This window comes from Phalacrocorax aristotelis, chromosome 8 (genome assembly GCF_949628215.1).
Source record: "Phalacrocorax aristotelis chromosome 8, bGulAri2.1, whole genome shotgun sequence".
NCBI lineage: Eukaryota > Metazoa > Chordata > Aves > Suliformes > Phalacrocoracidae > Phalacrocorax > Phalacrocorax aristotelis.
The window spans coordinates 14,181,643-14,196,444 of record NC_134283.1 but is presented as its reverse complement, the minus strand read 5'-3'; the positions used below and the strand labels follow the sequence as shown (position 1 = coordinate 14,196,444).

General features: G+C 41.2%; 1 protein-coding gene across 3 annotated transcripts in view; it reads left to right on the top strand.

Annotated features, from left to right (window-relative positions):
* The first annotated feature begins 1,093 nt into the window (after nucleotides 1–1,093).
* The window catches only part of URI1 (URI1 prefoldin like chaperone), a 41,942-nt gene continuing 28,233 nt past the window's right edge, over nucleotides 1,094–14,802 (top strand). Inside the window, exons 1-2 of one of the 3 annotated variants that reach the window (XM_075101472.1) lie at nucleotides 1,094–1,473; nucleotides 12,602–12,636. In XM_075101472.1, coding sequence (XP_074957573.1) covers nucleotides 1,402–1,473; nucleotides 12,602–12,636 — 107 coding nt within the window. In that variant the 5' untranslated portion in view covers nucleotides 1,094–1,401. Of the gene's footprint in view, nucleotides 1,474–1,637; nucleotides 2,753–12,601; nucleotides 12,637–14,688; nucleotides 14,763–14,802 lie in introns of those variants that run through there. The other 2 variants (XM_075101473.1, XM_075101475.1) reach the window with 2 other exon arrangements.

Sequence of the window (14,802 nt, the reverse complement as noted above, 5' to 3'; positions counted from 1 at the left end):
AGGATCAGGCTCAGTCGGATGAACAGCGTAACTTAGGAGAGTCCACAATGCACCTTTGTACCTCCATCTTACAACATGCCTGCCAATGCCTGTGGGGAAGACAATATAAGCTCCTCTACTCCGCTGGCAAATACATGTGCTTGGTGTTCACATAACCCTGTTTGCTCAAGGGAAAGGTGCAGCAGTAAACACAAGGCCTATCTGTAACTGAACCCACGTATGTGGTGCTTAGCGTGTAGAAGTTAAAATACACCTGCTAGAATTGCAGCAGCTGATTAAGCACCATGTGAAGTTACTCAGGCATTCAGCTGCACTGTGATCCAGCATGCTGTTAAAGTATGGCTCCATTCCATTGCCAACATGTTACTTTGCACGTCTAACGCCATCCACGAAATCAGCTAATGAATTTAACAGACATAAATTACGCTGTGGTACTCCAAGAGCGGCTGTCTGCCACTTGCTTCCCATGCAGTAACTTTTCCATGTAGGCAAGCCCTAGTGCTGCTCTACGTGATTTCAGTGAATCTAAAACTATTTTGCAACCCTTCAGGTCCTAAGAACCTACTGTTTCTTCACTGTCAGCCCTCCTGACAAGGTCCACCCTACAGAGAAGGCATTCCGAGACCAGTTATTGTGACCTCACCTCTCTGCTATAAAAGCCATGAAGTTCTGTGTTTAGGCGTAAGTAGGGTTATTGTAGGCCGAGCAAAGCACTTCACAGGTGACGTTCGATTTCCTGAGTCCGGGGCCTACGCGCCCATGGCCGCCGCTCCTGCCGAGATCCGGGCCCAGAGCAGCCGCGCCCGCGGACCCGCTGCCGGCGGGGGCACCGGGCAGCCCGGGCGCTGCCGGGCCGGAGCGGCGCCCAGCCCGGGTCCCCGCGCCTCTAGGGGAGCCCGGCTCCGTCGCGGGGAGCAGCCGCCGTGCCCCCCGCCCTCAGCCCGCCGGGTCGGCGGCGGCGCGGCGCTGGGCAGGGGGTGGGGAGCGCCCGCCTCTCGCCGCTCGCAGCCGGGTGCCTCCAGCGGGCGCGGCGGAACGCCTGGAGGGCTGGCTGGCTACCCGGCTACCCAGAGTGCAGCAGGCAGGCGGCGGCAGGCGGCGGCCGGCACCGAGCTGCCGGCGCTCTCCCGGCCCGCCGGCGCAGCGGGAGCCGGGCCCAGGCGGCGGCGCGGCCCAGAATGCGAGTGTGAGATGCTTCCCCCGGCAGCGGCGCACCGGGCCCAGGCGGCGGCGGCCCCCGCGTGGATGCGGCTCTGGAGCCGGCGCTTCACCCTCCACAAACATTTCTATAGGACTCATTCGCCCTGCTGAGGAGATCGGCCCGGCCGCCTCTTCCCCTTGCCGCCCAACTCCGCGCCGCGGAGCGGCTCCCTCAGACATCGCCGGCCCGGCCCGGCGGGCATGGAGGCCCCCAGCGGCGCCTCGCCACTCAGCCCCGCGCTCGTGGGCCGCCTCCGCCAGGAGCACCGAAAGGTAAAGGCCAAGGCCGCGGGGCCGGGCCAGGGCGGGGAGCGCGGGCGGGGTGGCGAGGCCCCCCCCGGTGAGGGGGGAGGGGAGTCCCCCCCCCCCCCCGGGGTGGCGGCCCCGGGCAGCACGCGCCGGGGCCTGCGTGCGGCGGGCGGGCACGTGACGGGGCTGACGTCAAGGGCGGCGGTCGAGGCGGGTCGTGGCGACCGGTGGGTCCCTGGCGGGGCTCGCAGCACCGCCGGGCCGAGACTCCCCCGCCAGCCCGCTGCGGGGCTGCCTCCGCAGAGAGAAGAGGCGCCGAGGGGTGTGCGGCATGGCACGGCCCGGACCGGCGGGGCGCGGAGCTCCTCTAGAGCTTCGGCAGGAGCAGGAGCTCGGCCGAGCGGTGGGGAGGCACCGGGCCCGCCCCCGCACGCCCTGCCGTCGGCCTACGCACCCTAACAGGCCGAGCGGACCGTTACGGTTACACGGCGCTTTCTTAAACGCGTGTTTTTCACCCTCTTCCCACTTCTCTGTGGCTTTCTCTGTCGCAGGGCCGGTCACGCACCTCTTTAGACAGGCTCCTGCAGGGTAGGCCCCGTCAAGGCCCAGCGGGTGTCTCTGGACTCTGTCATCTCGTAGGCCAACAGGAAGAGTGGGTGTATCTAAAACTAATTGTCTGTGACTTGCCTTAAAAAACACTGATTACATTTGAATTGGGTTTGAAGGAGCCAAACTCCTCTGCAAAATGATTCCCGAGAATTGGGAGGCTGGTTCTGCACATGGCCATAGCATGAAACTTGGGATACCTTTCCCTGCAGGTCACGTGAGTGTGGTTTTGGGCTTGTAGGTCCCAGCCTTGTGCCCTGTGTGGGTCCAGGAGTTGCTGTGGGACTCGTGGCCACGTTCAGTGTATCACTGGCACGAGTATCTTTGCCCACAACCTGCACACCTTTCAATTTTTCTGCTGATTTTTTTCACATGATGAAAAATTTTTTAAAGCTCCTAACAGAGGGCTTTATCTTCAGCTTTATCAACACATATGTGGTGTAAAAAGTGTGCCTGGTCTGGAATACTGTGTGCAAAAATGTGTTTGCTTTTGAATAGCATGCTAGATTGTTAGTATAAGATCTACGTAACCAACTGACCGTTAATGTGGATGAATAGTAAGAGGATCTGCTGGAATACTCTGCGTCGTTCGTTCTGCACAGAGGGTAACCCGTTATACCGATAATTGGCGATCATAACCCATCTGCTGTGCAAGTGGATGTCTGTCCTAACTACGTAGAATTATTCCCAGTTCATGGTAAGACCCCTCTGTAAGCAAGTTTAAGACACCTCTTAAACAGATCTGCTCCAGTGGAAAAGAGGCCCAGGAGACCATTAATTAAGGCTCTGTTAGGCTGATGTACCAAAATTATATTTTATTGTAGGAAACTTTACATGATTTCTGCAAATTGGCTAAAAAAAAAAAAGGAGCACTTTAGCTTCATTATGAAATTATACTAAAGAACTAAATATCTTGGTTACAATGGAGTGTCATGATGAAGATGCAGTAGACTTTCCCTCTATGCAATGAATATATAGAATTGGATTACAACGGTATTTTCAGTTACGAAAACACTGTATTTTAAGAAGGAAGAGGTCTTTTTATTTCAGCTGCCTCTTTCCAGAGATTTATGGTTTTTTTCACAGAATTACTGAAGTTGAAGGCTCATGTTTTGATCTTAGCACAAAGATGAGGAAGAATTAGTTATCCAGTACTTTGGGAAATTGTTAATCATAGTATGAGCTTCATAACAAATAGTAAAGTCATTTAGCCAGTACTATATATATGCTGGTATTTAAGCAGGCACATGTGTTTCTTTTAATTACTGGGATGTGCTGCCCCAGTGATGCTCGATTACGTATAAAGAATCCTATTTATTCCCATTAGTCTGAGGGCAACCTTTAGTGTAATAGTGCGATTCACTGTTATCTGTCTGCAGAATTAAAGATATTTGAATCATAGTTGATTCTTTTAATATCGAGGCCATAGTACAACTCTGGTTCAACTACGAGTTTGAGCTTTTAAGTGCTAAAGAGCTGCTCTGGAGAACACGTGAGGTGAGGCTTCCTTCCTGTTTAAAAATAATAAAAGAACAGGATGTTCATGACTTTCTATCTTTAATCTGAGGCTGCAACTTCCAGGTTTAGGAACCCTGGTGAAAAGTAATTTAATTCTTGTTCAGGATTGCTTGCCTGTTGGACAGATTTCATACTGTTAATTTGTAGTGATAGTAAGACCAAACTGTTAAAAGCAATTTTCAGTGCTCCCACTAAAGGCACTTTGTATAAAAACATGGCTTAGAATGTGTATCTTGGGGATAAATTATAGAAGACTATCTAGTAATTTTAATGATGAAGACCATCATTGGAAGCACAGTGCCTGCATAAAGTTTTGAATATTTCTGTAAGAAGAATATGATGTATGTATCATGGATTACTTGCAAAAGCAGTAGATGTTAACTGAAAATACTGTGTTAAATCTGTTGCAAGTTAGTACAGGAATTATAAAATGAATATTTAAATAGGTGGATTCTTATGCTATAGAGCCTGCGTTTAAACAAAATATTTTATACACATTTATTCCTACAATCAAATGGGTTGGGATTACTAACTGATAGGAATTTGACAAGTCAGATCTTATGATTTGGTAGGACTTGTGTGGACAGTGAATTTACAGTGGGCTGATATAGTTTCTGAGCAATGCCATGAAGATACGCGTTAATGGAGGCATTACAAAACCATTTAGATCCAAGAGACATTTGTAGAACGCAAACATGGCCATGGAGAATCTAAAGGGTTCCAGTGGTAGCTGGCAATATGCCTTGAATTTTTTTTTGTATTGCACTGACAAACACTTTTTTTAAATTTTCTTTTTAGGAAAATTAGGACAAGGAGGTGACTCTCCTGTCACTCATCATGACAACAAAGCACAATTAGATTTAGTGCAGCTATTACTGTAACTCACTGGCCACTGTGTATTATGACATATTCTTATTTTTTATTAACTTAAATTGTGGAGCTGTATGATCTGTAGTCTCCAAATTGTTTTCAAGATTCTGGGTACTTGCAGATCTTTAACAGTTAAACAACATGTAGGTGGGTAGTGGGGAAACAAATCACAGAATTGTAAACTTACACTCTTTTAAATTGTTTTCTTCCTATATGAAATACTTCTGGGGCTGGCTGCTTCTGTCTAAGTCTTTTTCAAGTAATATCTGTGCTATAAAGTCAGCTACTTGGCAGTCTTAAAGCTGTTCCTGCAGTCTGAAAAAGAGCAGTGAGGCTGAGAAAGGTCTTGTACACTTCACACTGCTGCAGGAGCCACTGGAAATCTGGAACTGCTTGCCTGTGGACTCAGCAGATGAAATTCAGCGTGCTTTCCAGTGCAATGTCTCCCGAGGTATTGCACTTATTCCAGCCTGCACACAAGTTAACAGAATCTAGAGAAAGCCTGGGCATGAAACACCAGTGTAGTAGGACTTCATTTTGCACAGTAACTGAGAAAAGTTAACATAAGTGTCTGAAGCTTGGTTTGGCATGCTCCTTTTTAAAAGGTACCTGGACAATTACCTCTTTAGAAGCCTGTGATGACGTCCACTCCTCCCTGTCCCAGGCTTTTTTGTAATAGTGGGTTCCAATAATGTTTTCTCATGTGCCGCTTTCAAGTAAAAGGGCTAATTCAGTCATTAGCTGGAAGCTTTCAGTGTAAAACTTAATTGCTCCTTCAGTGTTAACTGATCATTACTTTTGCTTTTTGTAGTCAATATTTGTCTATGTTCTTCTTAGTATGAATTAAATATCCACTAGTTTATTTAGTGTCAGGAATTGTGAAATAAATTAATGTTTTAAATGGTAATCAAAGTCAAATTATCCACAAAACAGTTTAAAGAGTGTTGCCTTTATTCTGGAGTGGGCAAGTCTGTATATGTCCTGCCCCATCAGTAACTAAAACATGTAGATGAGATTATATCCACAGCATTTAGATGTTACTGAATCATGCTTGTCCTATAGACATCTACAGATTCTGTGAGTGGATGCAGTGACCAGAGTACTGTTTGGGTATCATCTTTAGCATCTCTAGCATTTATGCAGGTCTCCATTCCAGAAGTTACACTTATAACCTGGCTTCTCAGATTGACTTGGGTACCCCTTGCCTCATGTACTTCTTTCCTCCTTTGAGACTGTGAACTTGTGTTTTGTTTTAATCTGAAGTTCCAGTCATGCAGCTGGATATGCTAGCTTGGAGCTTGCCGTCTTGAGGCACTCAGAGCAGCACCTGCACTGAGACTTCACTTTTTTGTAGTGGGGCCAGCAGATTGTGTTGGGGCTTGGAAGGATAAGGCAGTGGAACTGAGTAGCTGAAGGCAAGGACGGATTGATGACTAGTTTACTCAGGACTGTGGCTGAATGTACCACAGCCTGAAGGTATGTCTGTGAGGCAGGTGCCATGTATGGTGTCAATTTTAAGCTAGTTAACTCCAGTATTGCTAGCAGCACAGCTGTTGCACTGTAGACAACATCAAAGCTTGCAAAACTTGCTTGACATGTTTGGTAAGTTAGATCATGGGAGTTCTATGCTTATGTTGTCTGCTGCTGTCTTGGGATGTGAACTAGCTTGGATATAGGATAGCCACATGGATATGTTGAACTGAAGTAAGCTAAAATACTAAGTTACAAGTTCCTTAGCTCTGTCTCAGGATGGAGTTACATGGCATGAATACTGACTTGCTACCAGGGAAAGATGAGGCCTTACTCCAGTTTGTTCCTTGCTTGCACCTGTTCAGTTGGTTCAGAGCTAATTGAACTCTCACTCTGTGGAAAACATCCTGCTGCCCTTGGGGTTTTTGCTGGGTTTGTGAGTTGAAATGACTCCTACAGGGGACTGGCAAACGGCAAAACAACGTAAAGGTGTTCAGAACTCATGGTTGGAGGTGAGGAAGAAGAGTGCTGGCGCATGTGAGCTGACACGGCCCGCCTGGATGTCGTGGGGGAGCAGGCTGCCATGCTTACGTGTGCGCGTGCAGTTACTGCAAGGTAACTTTAAGTTACTTGTCAGTGTGACCTATAACCACAGCAGTGGTCACAACATAAAAGTGTTGAGAGGGCAGAATTTCTCACACGGTAAAGAAGAGATGAGGTGTTTTCCATCTGCTTTATAATTCTTAGATGTTTCAAGTAGAATTTTTAATCTCCCCAAAATAATTTTGGTCAGAACTTAGTTTTTATTTATTGATAAGTAATAGTTATATAGTACTTTTTCTGGAGAACTGAGAGACCTAGTTGTGTGTGCTCAATTAGCGTAAAAATAGTAGACCTTCTCTTGTTTTCTTGTAGAGAGAGGTAAAAATTGTGGCTATATTTTTAAATAAGATTTTTTTGCTTTCAAAAGAAATGTTTGCCATGATTCAAATTTCTTTCAGTCTCTGTTTTTCTTCAGTGGTCTTCCCAGACATGTTTCTTCAAAAGGCAAAAGTATCCACCCAAAGGGGGATTTATGTTAATAATTTGTTGCAATTTAGTGTTCTTGAGTAATATGGGAGCTCAGAAATGCTTTCTTCCTTTTCCATTAGGTGGTACAGTGTGCCAACAGACTGAAGAACTTTTAATAGTTTTATTTCATTTTTTTGATTGAAAATGGGGCTTTAGGAAAAACAATTGTGCAAATGTTAATTCTGTCTTTCTCCATCAGTGATTGCTGTGTTTTAGGCAAGTACTGTGTAGTTTCCTAGAGGAAAAAATGAAAATTCATTTTAAATGAATGTTTTGCATGTGGCTTGTTACGTCCTTGTTACCAAGAGATGATTAAATAATTGACCACCCATTAGTGTTCTTCTGTAATGTAAAGTCATATTGTGAACAGGTTATTTCATCAGTAAACTTTTAGGATTTGGGGGTGCGATAGAGAAATCTCATGCATGAGTTGCATGACAGAGTGGGTCTTGATACTGCAAACATTTACAGATGGAGTAGCTTGTGCATATATCAACTGCAGTAAATACTTGAATGTACAAGGTTAAACAGTTAGAACTGCAGAGTTGGAGTAATCTGAATTAGGTCAGTAGTGGAAATTATCTTTATTTATATATATATATATAAGCCTTCCAGGCATGGATCTGTGTTTTGGAAAACCAGCATATGCTTCCATTGTAGTTTGTGGAAGGTTCTGAACAACAGAACCAAGGTCGAGCCTGAGATCTTTACACAGTCCCAAATGTCTGGGGGAGCCTCCTGAAGGCAAGTCATTGGTTTTAGACTTTATTAGACCCTTACTTTAATTACTACCTCATTACTTGCTCTGCTTCCACAAAAAGTATTCCATACTGTCATTTTCCCTAAGTAACTGGAAATGTGATTGAAAGGGATGTTTAAAGTGAGACTAATTCAAGATTAAATAGTCACAAATTATATTATTGCTACATGTAAACAAATTACTTGCATATCTGATTTTATTCAGATTACTTTTCAAGTGGTAAATAATGCTTTATCACTTATATAGTGCTCTTACATCTTTAGAGTGCTTTTCTCACATTAATTAATCATCATTAAACACTCTGAGGTGGGTAGGTTAATACTATTATCCCCATTTTGCAGATGAAGAAATGTAGACTGAGAGGTTGTGATTTGCTCAAGGCCATATAGAAGAAATAGAATCAGAGCTGGGATTAGATCTGTGTCCCTAGCTTCTAATTTCAGAAGACCAGCTAGATTGAGAGCTCCAGTTTTGAAGCAAAATATACAAGTATGCATGTAGAAACAGCACACATTTTCTGGGCCTCTCGGATGCTTAACTTGCAATTTTTTTAAACAGAAATTTTGCTTGTGTGCCACACTGCATATTTCCACATTCATACCCCACAGTGTGGAAATAGCCTCTCATTCATGTAGGAACTCTTCCTAATTTGAAGGAGCATTTTTATTTTCATAATTTTCATAGAAGTTAACTTTCATCTTAAAAATACCAGTTTCTACTTCTTTAGACTTGAAAATAACTGTGACTTGAATACAACAGGTTTAGCATTGGTATCTGCAACTGTCCACAGATGACACCAGTATCAGCTCTGTTGCTTATGATTTTTCATGAACTGAGACATAAATAAACTTCTGACCTGGCAGCTTTCCTTATTGCTGTTCAGAACAGATGAGAGGGAGAATTACCCTCAGTGTGCTAAAACCATCACCTTTGTAGGCGGTGCCTAGTGCTTGGTAGAGAGAGACATTTGCATGCATGCACTCCCCCTTGGAGAACTATCTAAATAAAACAAAATAGTCTTGGACTGGAGAGGAGAGCAGAACTATTTGTGCACCACCTTGATAATCAGGCACCAGAGAGAATTGTGTTCAGCTGTTAGTAATGGGAGCATGTACAGAAGCTAAGAAGGTAAGGAAAATGAGGTGGAAGAAAGAGGTGCCCTTGTATGTGAGGGTGAGGACCTGCTGGGGAAAGGCGGGGTAATGGGAGACAGGTTAGAGACCCTTGGGCACAGACACGTAAGAACCAGCTTCATGCTATGGTGTCCTTCTCGCCCATCTTCATTCCCATGGGAAACATTGCAAGTTACTGTAGTACTTGGCTGTTGAGTTAGGAGATTGGGCTTCTGTTTCTAGCCATTCCTGACCAGTGTTAGTGGTTAAATTACTCAGCCTGTAAAATTAGTGCAGTGCTTTTCCAAAGTAGTGTACACTTTAATTAATGGAAAAGTTTTTGAGCTCTTCAGATGGAAGATCCTGGAGAAGGTGGAATATAAATAGATAGACTGGAAAGAGAGAAAGTGTTGAAGATAAAAGGAATTTTCTGCCTTCAGCTAACAAAGTCTTTGGCTGTATGCTACAAGTTGTTGGGAGGTGATCTGGAGTCACTAGCATGCAAGATGCCTTGTGTTCAGATTGGCACGATGGAACTGGGGGACACCTTGGAAGTGATCACAGGTCTAAAGCTGATCCTTCAGCTTTGCTGTGACTCTGCTTGTGAAACCTAGAAACAAGACATACCCTAAAAGCCTCAACGCAGTCTTTCCTTTAAATAGCTCAACCTAGTAGTAATGAGAGCAGAATCAACATGTAATCTCCTGCTCTAATGGTTTGGTTTCTAATCCAGAAGGAATTACACTTTGGGTTCCAGGCACACAGAGGTGTGCTGAGGGTGGCTGCTTGTGGGGCTCCCAGGTATGGCCCTGTTTGGTCAGGGGCTTCAGAAGCACTAAATTTTAACAAGTTGTTCTTGGAGGAAAGGAAGGAAATAAGGTATTTGCCCATTTGCTTTAAGACTGTGGAATGTGCTTTCCAACAGTGGATCCTGTTTTAATAACCAGACCCATGATTAGGTAATGTTAAGTTTGCTGCAAGAGTAGTTTAATAAATATTTTAGTATGCAGATAAGCCACTGATAACTGCATGCATTCAAAAACTCATATTTTTATGCCTAAACGGGGAGAATTCAGGGTTTATTGATACCACTTCCACTACAATGTCTTAAAAGTAATGCATAGTTGGTGACACTAGGTATCCAGACAAATTGAACTCAAATGAACAGACAAACAGGTAATTTAATTTATTTACCCTGAAAGGAATTTTCATTCTTTAATTGTAACTCTAGATATAAATTGTTTGTGGAAGATAGACTAATGATTTTTCCATCTTTGATTAAAGGCAAACAATCAAAGGTTTGTTTATATTTTTATCTGTTTCCTTGCTGTGATAAAACCAGTTGTTATCCAATGTGACTGACCTAATAAAGGACATATGCATAATTGATCTTCATCTGTTTTTCAATATTTATTCTCTCTGTATTTTTAATAGAGTTCAGTTCCAGAAGTGCAGCCTGAAACATCTTTAAGGTGGTATATTTTAGCACTTCTGTAAAAGGTCTCATTTTATGCTGGCCACTGAAATGGAAAGGTTTCTTGTTGGTTCCACCCTTTAGTATCCCTTCAAGAGAGATTATATCAAAGAAGAAGAATTAAATTAAAATTGATTGGTGTTATTGATTTTTCTCTTCTTTTTTTTAAAAGGGGATAAAGGGCAATGGAAACGGCATATGCCCCTATGCTGTTTTACTGATGGACTGCTTTTTAAAAACATAAAAAGCATATGTGCCCAATTTACATATTTACTAATTAAAAAAGCTTCCTGGAAACATTAAGTAGACTATCTTCTGTAACCTTTAACATTGTAGCTAATGGATATATCCTGGAAATTTTCATAGAAGGTCCTCTAAATAATGTAAATGATTATGAATATGTAACTAGTTAATATGCAGCTACGAAAGGATTATCATGTAGAGGTTAATGAACATGCTGCTCTTATGGTTTGCAGGGCTTTTCTTTTCTGCTTTTAGCTTACTTCATGCATGGAAAGTCATGTATTGGAAATGGAAAGCTTCCTGCCTTTTCCATCTTCATCTGTAACGGGGCAATTAAACTGGAACTTTCTTAAAGGATTTAATAAGCATTTTGTATGCTTAATTATGTTGTGTACTTCACAATCACTACCAAATCTGAAAGAATGAAGGATGCTGATAGAATGGGCTCTGACTTCTACTTGTAGTGGTGGTCAGCATTGTGCATTAGCATTGTTACCAAATGTTGCTGTGCTGTATGATTTATACCTTTTATGGAAACTGTACTCTCAAAATGGGCTTAGTAGTAGTATGAATTAGATTGCTGAGTTGGTGTCCTACAGAAGCCTGTACATTTATTCTTAACCTTAAAAATAGTTAGCTTGCACATTAAGGAAAATATTTGCTTTATAGGAGTTTAAAGCAAATGATAAATTTAAACTTGGCTTACGTGGGACGAGCTACCTGGCTGAATTTCCTGATGGCTTATGAAATAGCTCTACATTTCATGAGCTGATCCTTTTCATTTAAGTACTTTACTCTGTTTAAAGAATTATTAGCTCACAAAGTCCCATTTTTTTAATTCCTATATGAGTAGAAAGTGCAAGGTCTGAGGTCTGTTCTCCAATAGCTGCACATATGCTAAATAAAAAAAAATTGTCTTTCATTCTGTTGTTTGGGGGGAAAAAAAATTATCTGCTCCAGTGATTTCAGTGGTACTTGAATGTATGTTATTGTTTTCTCTGCAAATTTTCTCATTAATTGCTTTCAAATGTTAGCATTATTTTAGCTACAGGAGAAACGGAATTTGTTAAAAAAAAAAAAATCTAGAAAACGCTTATATTGAGAAGATGTCTAGACATATTTAATTGCCTCATGGCTTCATTGCATTTCATATAACTGAAATTGTTTGTGTTATATTTTTGGTAACCATTATTCAGAGATCAGAATATGTTTTGAAAGACAAAATCTCCACGTGATTATGGCAGAGAAGGTCACAGGTTTCAGCATCTTTTCTGTTTGCTATATCTATGTAGTCTAAAAAATATAGTTTAAAAAGTGTTACATTGTAACAATGCACTTTATTTTGTAAATTATTTTTGATCTCTTGGGAAAGCTTGGGGCATAAAAAAATAGAGCAATAGAGTGAAATTTTCAGATTAAAACTTCCTTTTTTTTTTTTTTTTTTGACACCCAGAAAGAAGAGAAGGGAAGCTGGAAGCCCATAATGGTGTCAAATATCCTTGTATTCAAACACCACAAAATTAATTTGTGCTTTTTCAGGTTAAAACAGCCAGTGGAAACATTTGTTGATGTACTGATAAAGTAAAAAATGTTTTTGGTGCTGTGGCATTCATTTGGCATTTGGTTTTGTTTTTTAATGAATGAGTGTGGAAGTTACATTGATGTCTGATTATAATTTATGTTGTTTTCTTATTCTGCGAACATGTAACACTGAAAGTAGATCTCCAGATTACACAAACTACTACTTATCTTATATCGTGTGTCACCTAATACTTATGGAGCAGGTATTGTACCAAAATATGGATTGAAAAGCTGTAATTTTTTTCTGTGGTTATCATTCTGCATTAGTGTGTGATAAAGTGTGCTGCTTAAGAACTACCATTCACATGCCTTTGCACTGACAAATAAAAATGTGTATAGAGACACCACCAAATCTGTAAACCTACTGTTCTAGTTTCTGATGCATTGACATTGCAGCTGTGTGCTTAGCCTTGTGTTTTCACGAGTAGTTATCTGTTTTGATGACAGGTGGTCACTAGCTGCCAAGAAAATATCCAGCACTGGTAAGTGAAAAATGTTTGACTACATGCCTAAAATACTGATGAATAACCTAGTTATATTTTAGTAAAGTACTGCTTTTTATTATACTGATAGCCAAATCCTACTACCATGTTTTGGGGATTATAGTTAGCGATAGCTCAGAGTTATTGCAGGGAACTCTCTTTAAAATGTATATCTTTTCCACTGATATCGTTACTTTACATCACAAATACACTGAACCTTAGCATTTATAGTTCTGTTTTAAATACCCAGCTCATTCGTCATTTTTCCCTGAGTAACCTTGTGGGATGAATGTTAATTTGCCTGATTGGTGAAAAGGTACTCCCAGGGTAGAATTAATTAATCTTGTTGTTTTCCTTTCTAACTATGGAGCAAGTAGGGAAATTTTGTTCCCCCCCACCCCAGATGTACTAAACCAATGTGAAAGTAATGTTTTCCTGTTTTTTTTCACCCAGTAAAGGATGTGATAAAGCTTAGTTTGTAATGCTTAGAAAGAAATGGTTTGTTATATAAAAAAAAGTTATCTCTGGGCACTTTTTCCTTTGTTGGCAATCTATGGTTAACAGAAAACATGCTTAGTAAATAATAGTTTTGTATGGCATCTGAGGAAAATGTACATTTAATGGTGAATGAAATCTTATGAGTTACTGTGAGATATAACAGTTGATCTTACAGATATCAAATTACAATATATCCATGCTGTGTTTACCATGATTTTACTGAGAGAACAACAGGAGCTGTCTTGATTATTGTCTGCAGGGTTATTGCAGAATCACAGCAACTGCCCCTTTAGTGGTGAGATTAAACCCTTGGTTATACACCATCAAGCATATAATATTTTAAATTTATTTTAAGAGGCTTTTTCTTCATGCCTGAAAGATCTCCAAGCAAATAATTCATATTTAGTGTGTATCAAATGTTTTTAGTTTAAATGCATATAGGCTGCAAGCACTGGATAAGAGGAAAAAAGTCAAGGCAATATATACACATCATTATATTAAATTCTGACTATTGGCTTGCAAAAATAATCTAAAACTAATATGTTTCATTTATGTTTAAAATTCAGAGACTGCATTAATTTCCAGTAAGGAAAATATGATTGAAGTACCTACTGGTGCTGCTGTGATGAAGTCAGGCAGAATACCCCCAGCACACGTACTTTCTCAGGAGCTTTGCTGTGTCCCTACCAGTTTGGTCCCATGTGAAATTCTGCATGTACATTCTTTTACTGAGAGACAGTATTTTTCAGAAATAAACTAACTGACAGAAAGACTTCAAATTTGAACAGATTTTTTAAAGTTTTGAAAGTTGTGACACTTATTTCCTCTTATAAAAATGGCTGTGGTTTGTGAAGCAGGGTGGGAGGGTTGGCTAGGGAAGGAGGAGTTGCTCGTGTATTTGCTTTTATGCAAACCCTCATCATGGCTCGGTGATCCGGGGGTTTGGGGTGCAGAATGTCAAAAAGAAAACCTAACTTACTGGTATCTTTTATGTAGAAAAACAGCTTATACAGCATCCATACAATCTTTACTTTATAAAAAAATATTTAAAATTTGGTACCCTTACTTAGATCTTGATTGTGCAAGAACTAAATGCTCTTGTTTCAACTGAGTAATTTGTTCATATAAGACCTTTTGAGTAGTAAGTGACTTAGAAGAATGTTAAATAGAATTGGGTGAATAACAACAGGGTTTTAAAATGTTCAGCTTCAGTATATTTCCATTAAATTATTTTCTTTTTCATTTTTGGTATGCTTCTTGAGGTATATTTCAGAAGCCATGAATCCAATAACGGGTCTGGTTAAACATCTAGACGTGCATTTCCCTGTCTAGGGACACGTTCATAGCTGGAGTCCCAATATTCATCTTCCCTGTTTGCTTTGGTTCTTCATAGCATGTGGGGACTGAGCACAGTACAGGCACACCCCAGAGCTCGTGTGACCATTAGCTGTAGGCAAAGAGGGAGGTCAGCTTCCTTCCTTAAATTAATGCTGTTTCAGGCAAATTAATTAAAAGGATTAATTTTAATTTTCCTTATCTTGATGATTGAGTTCAGGATGTGGCCGCACTTTTAGAGATTGCCATGGTGGAGGTTTGATCAGCAAAGGGCAGTAGTCCTGCTGAAAAAGGTAACATACTTTTCTCTGTAAAGCAAAATAGCTTTTGTTG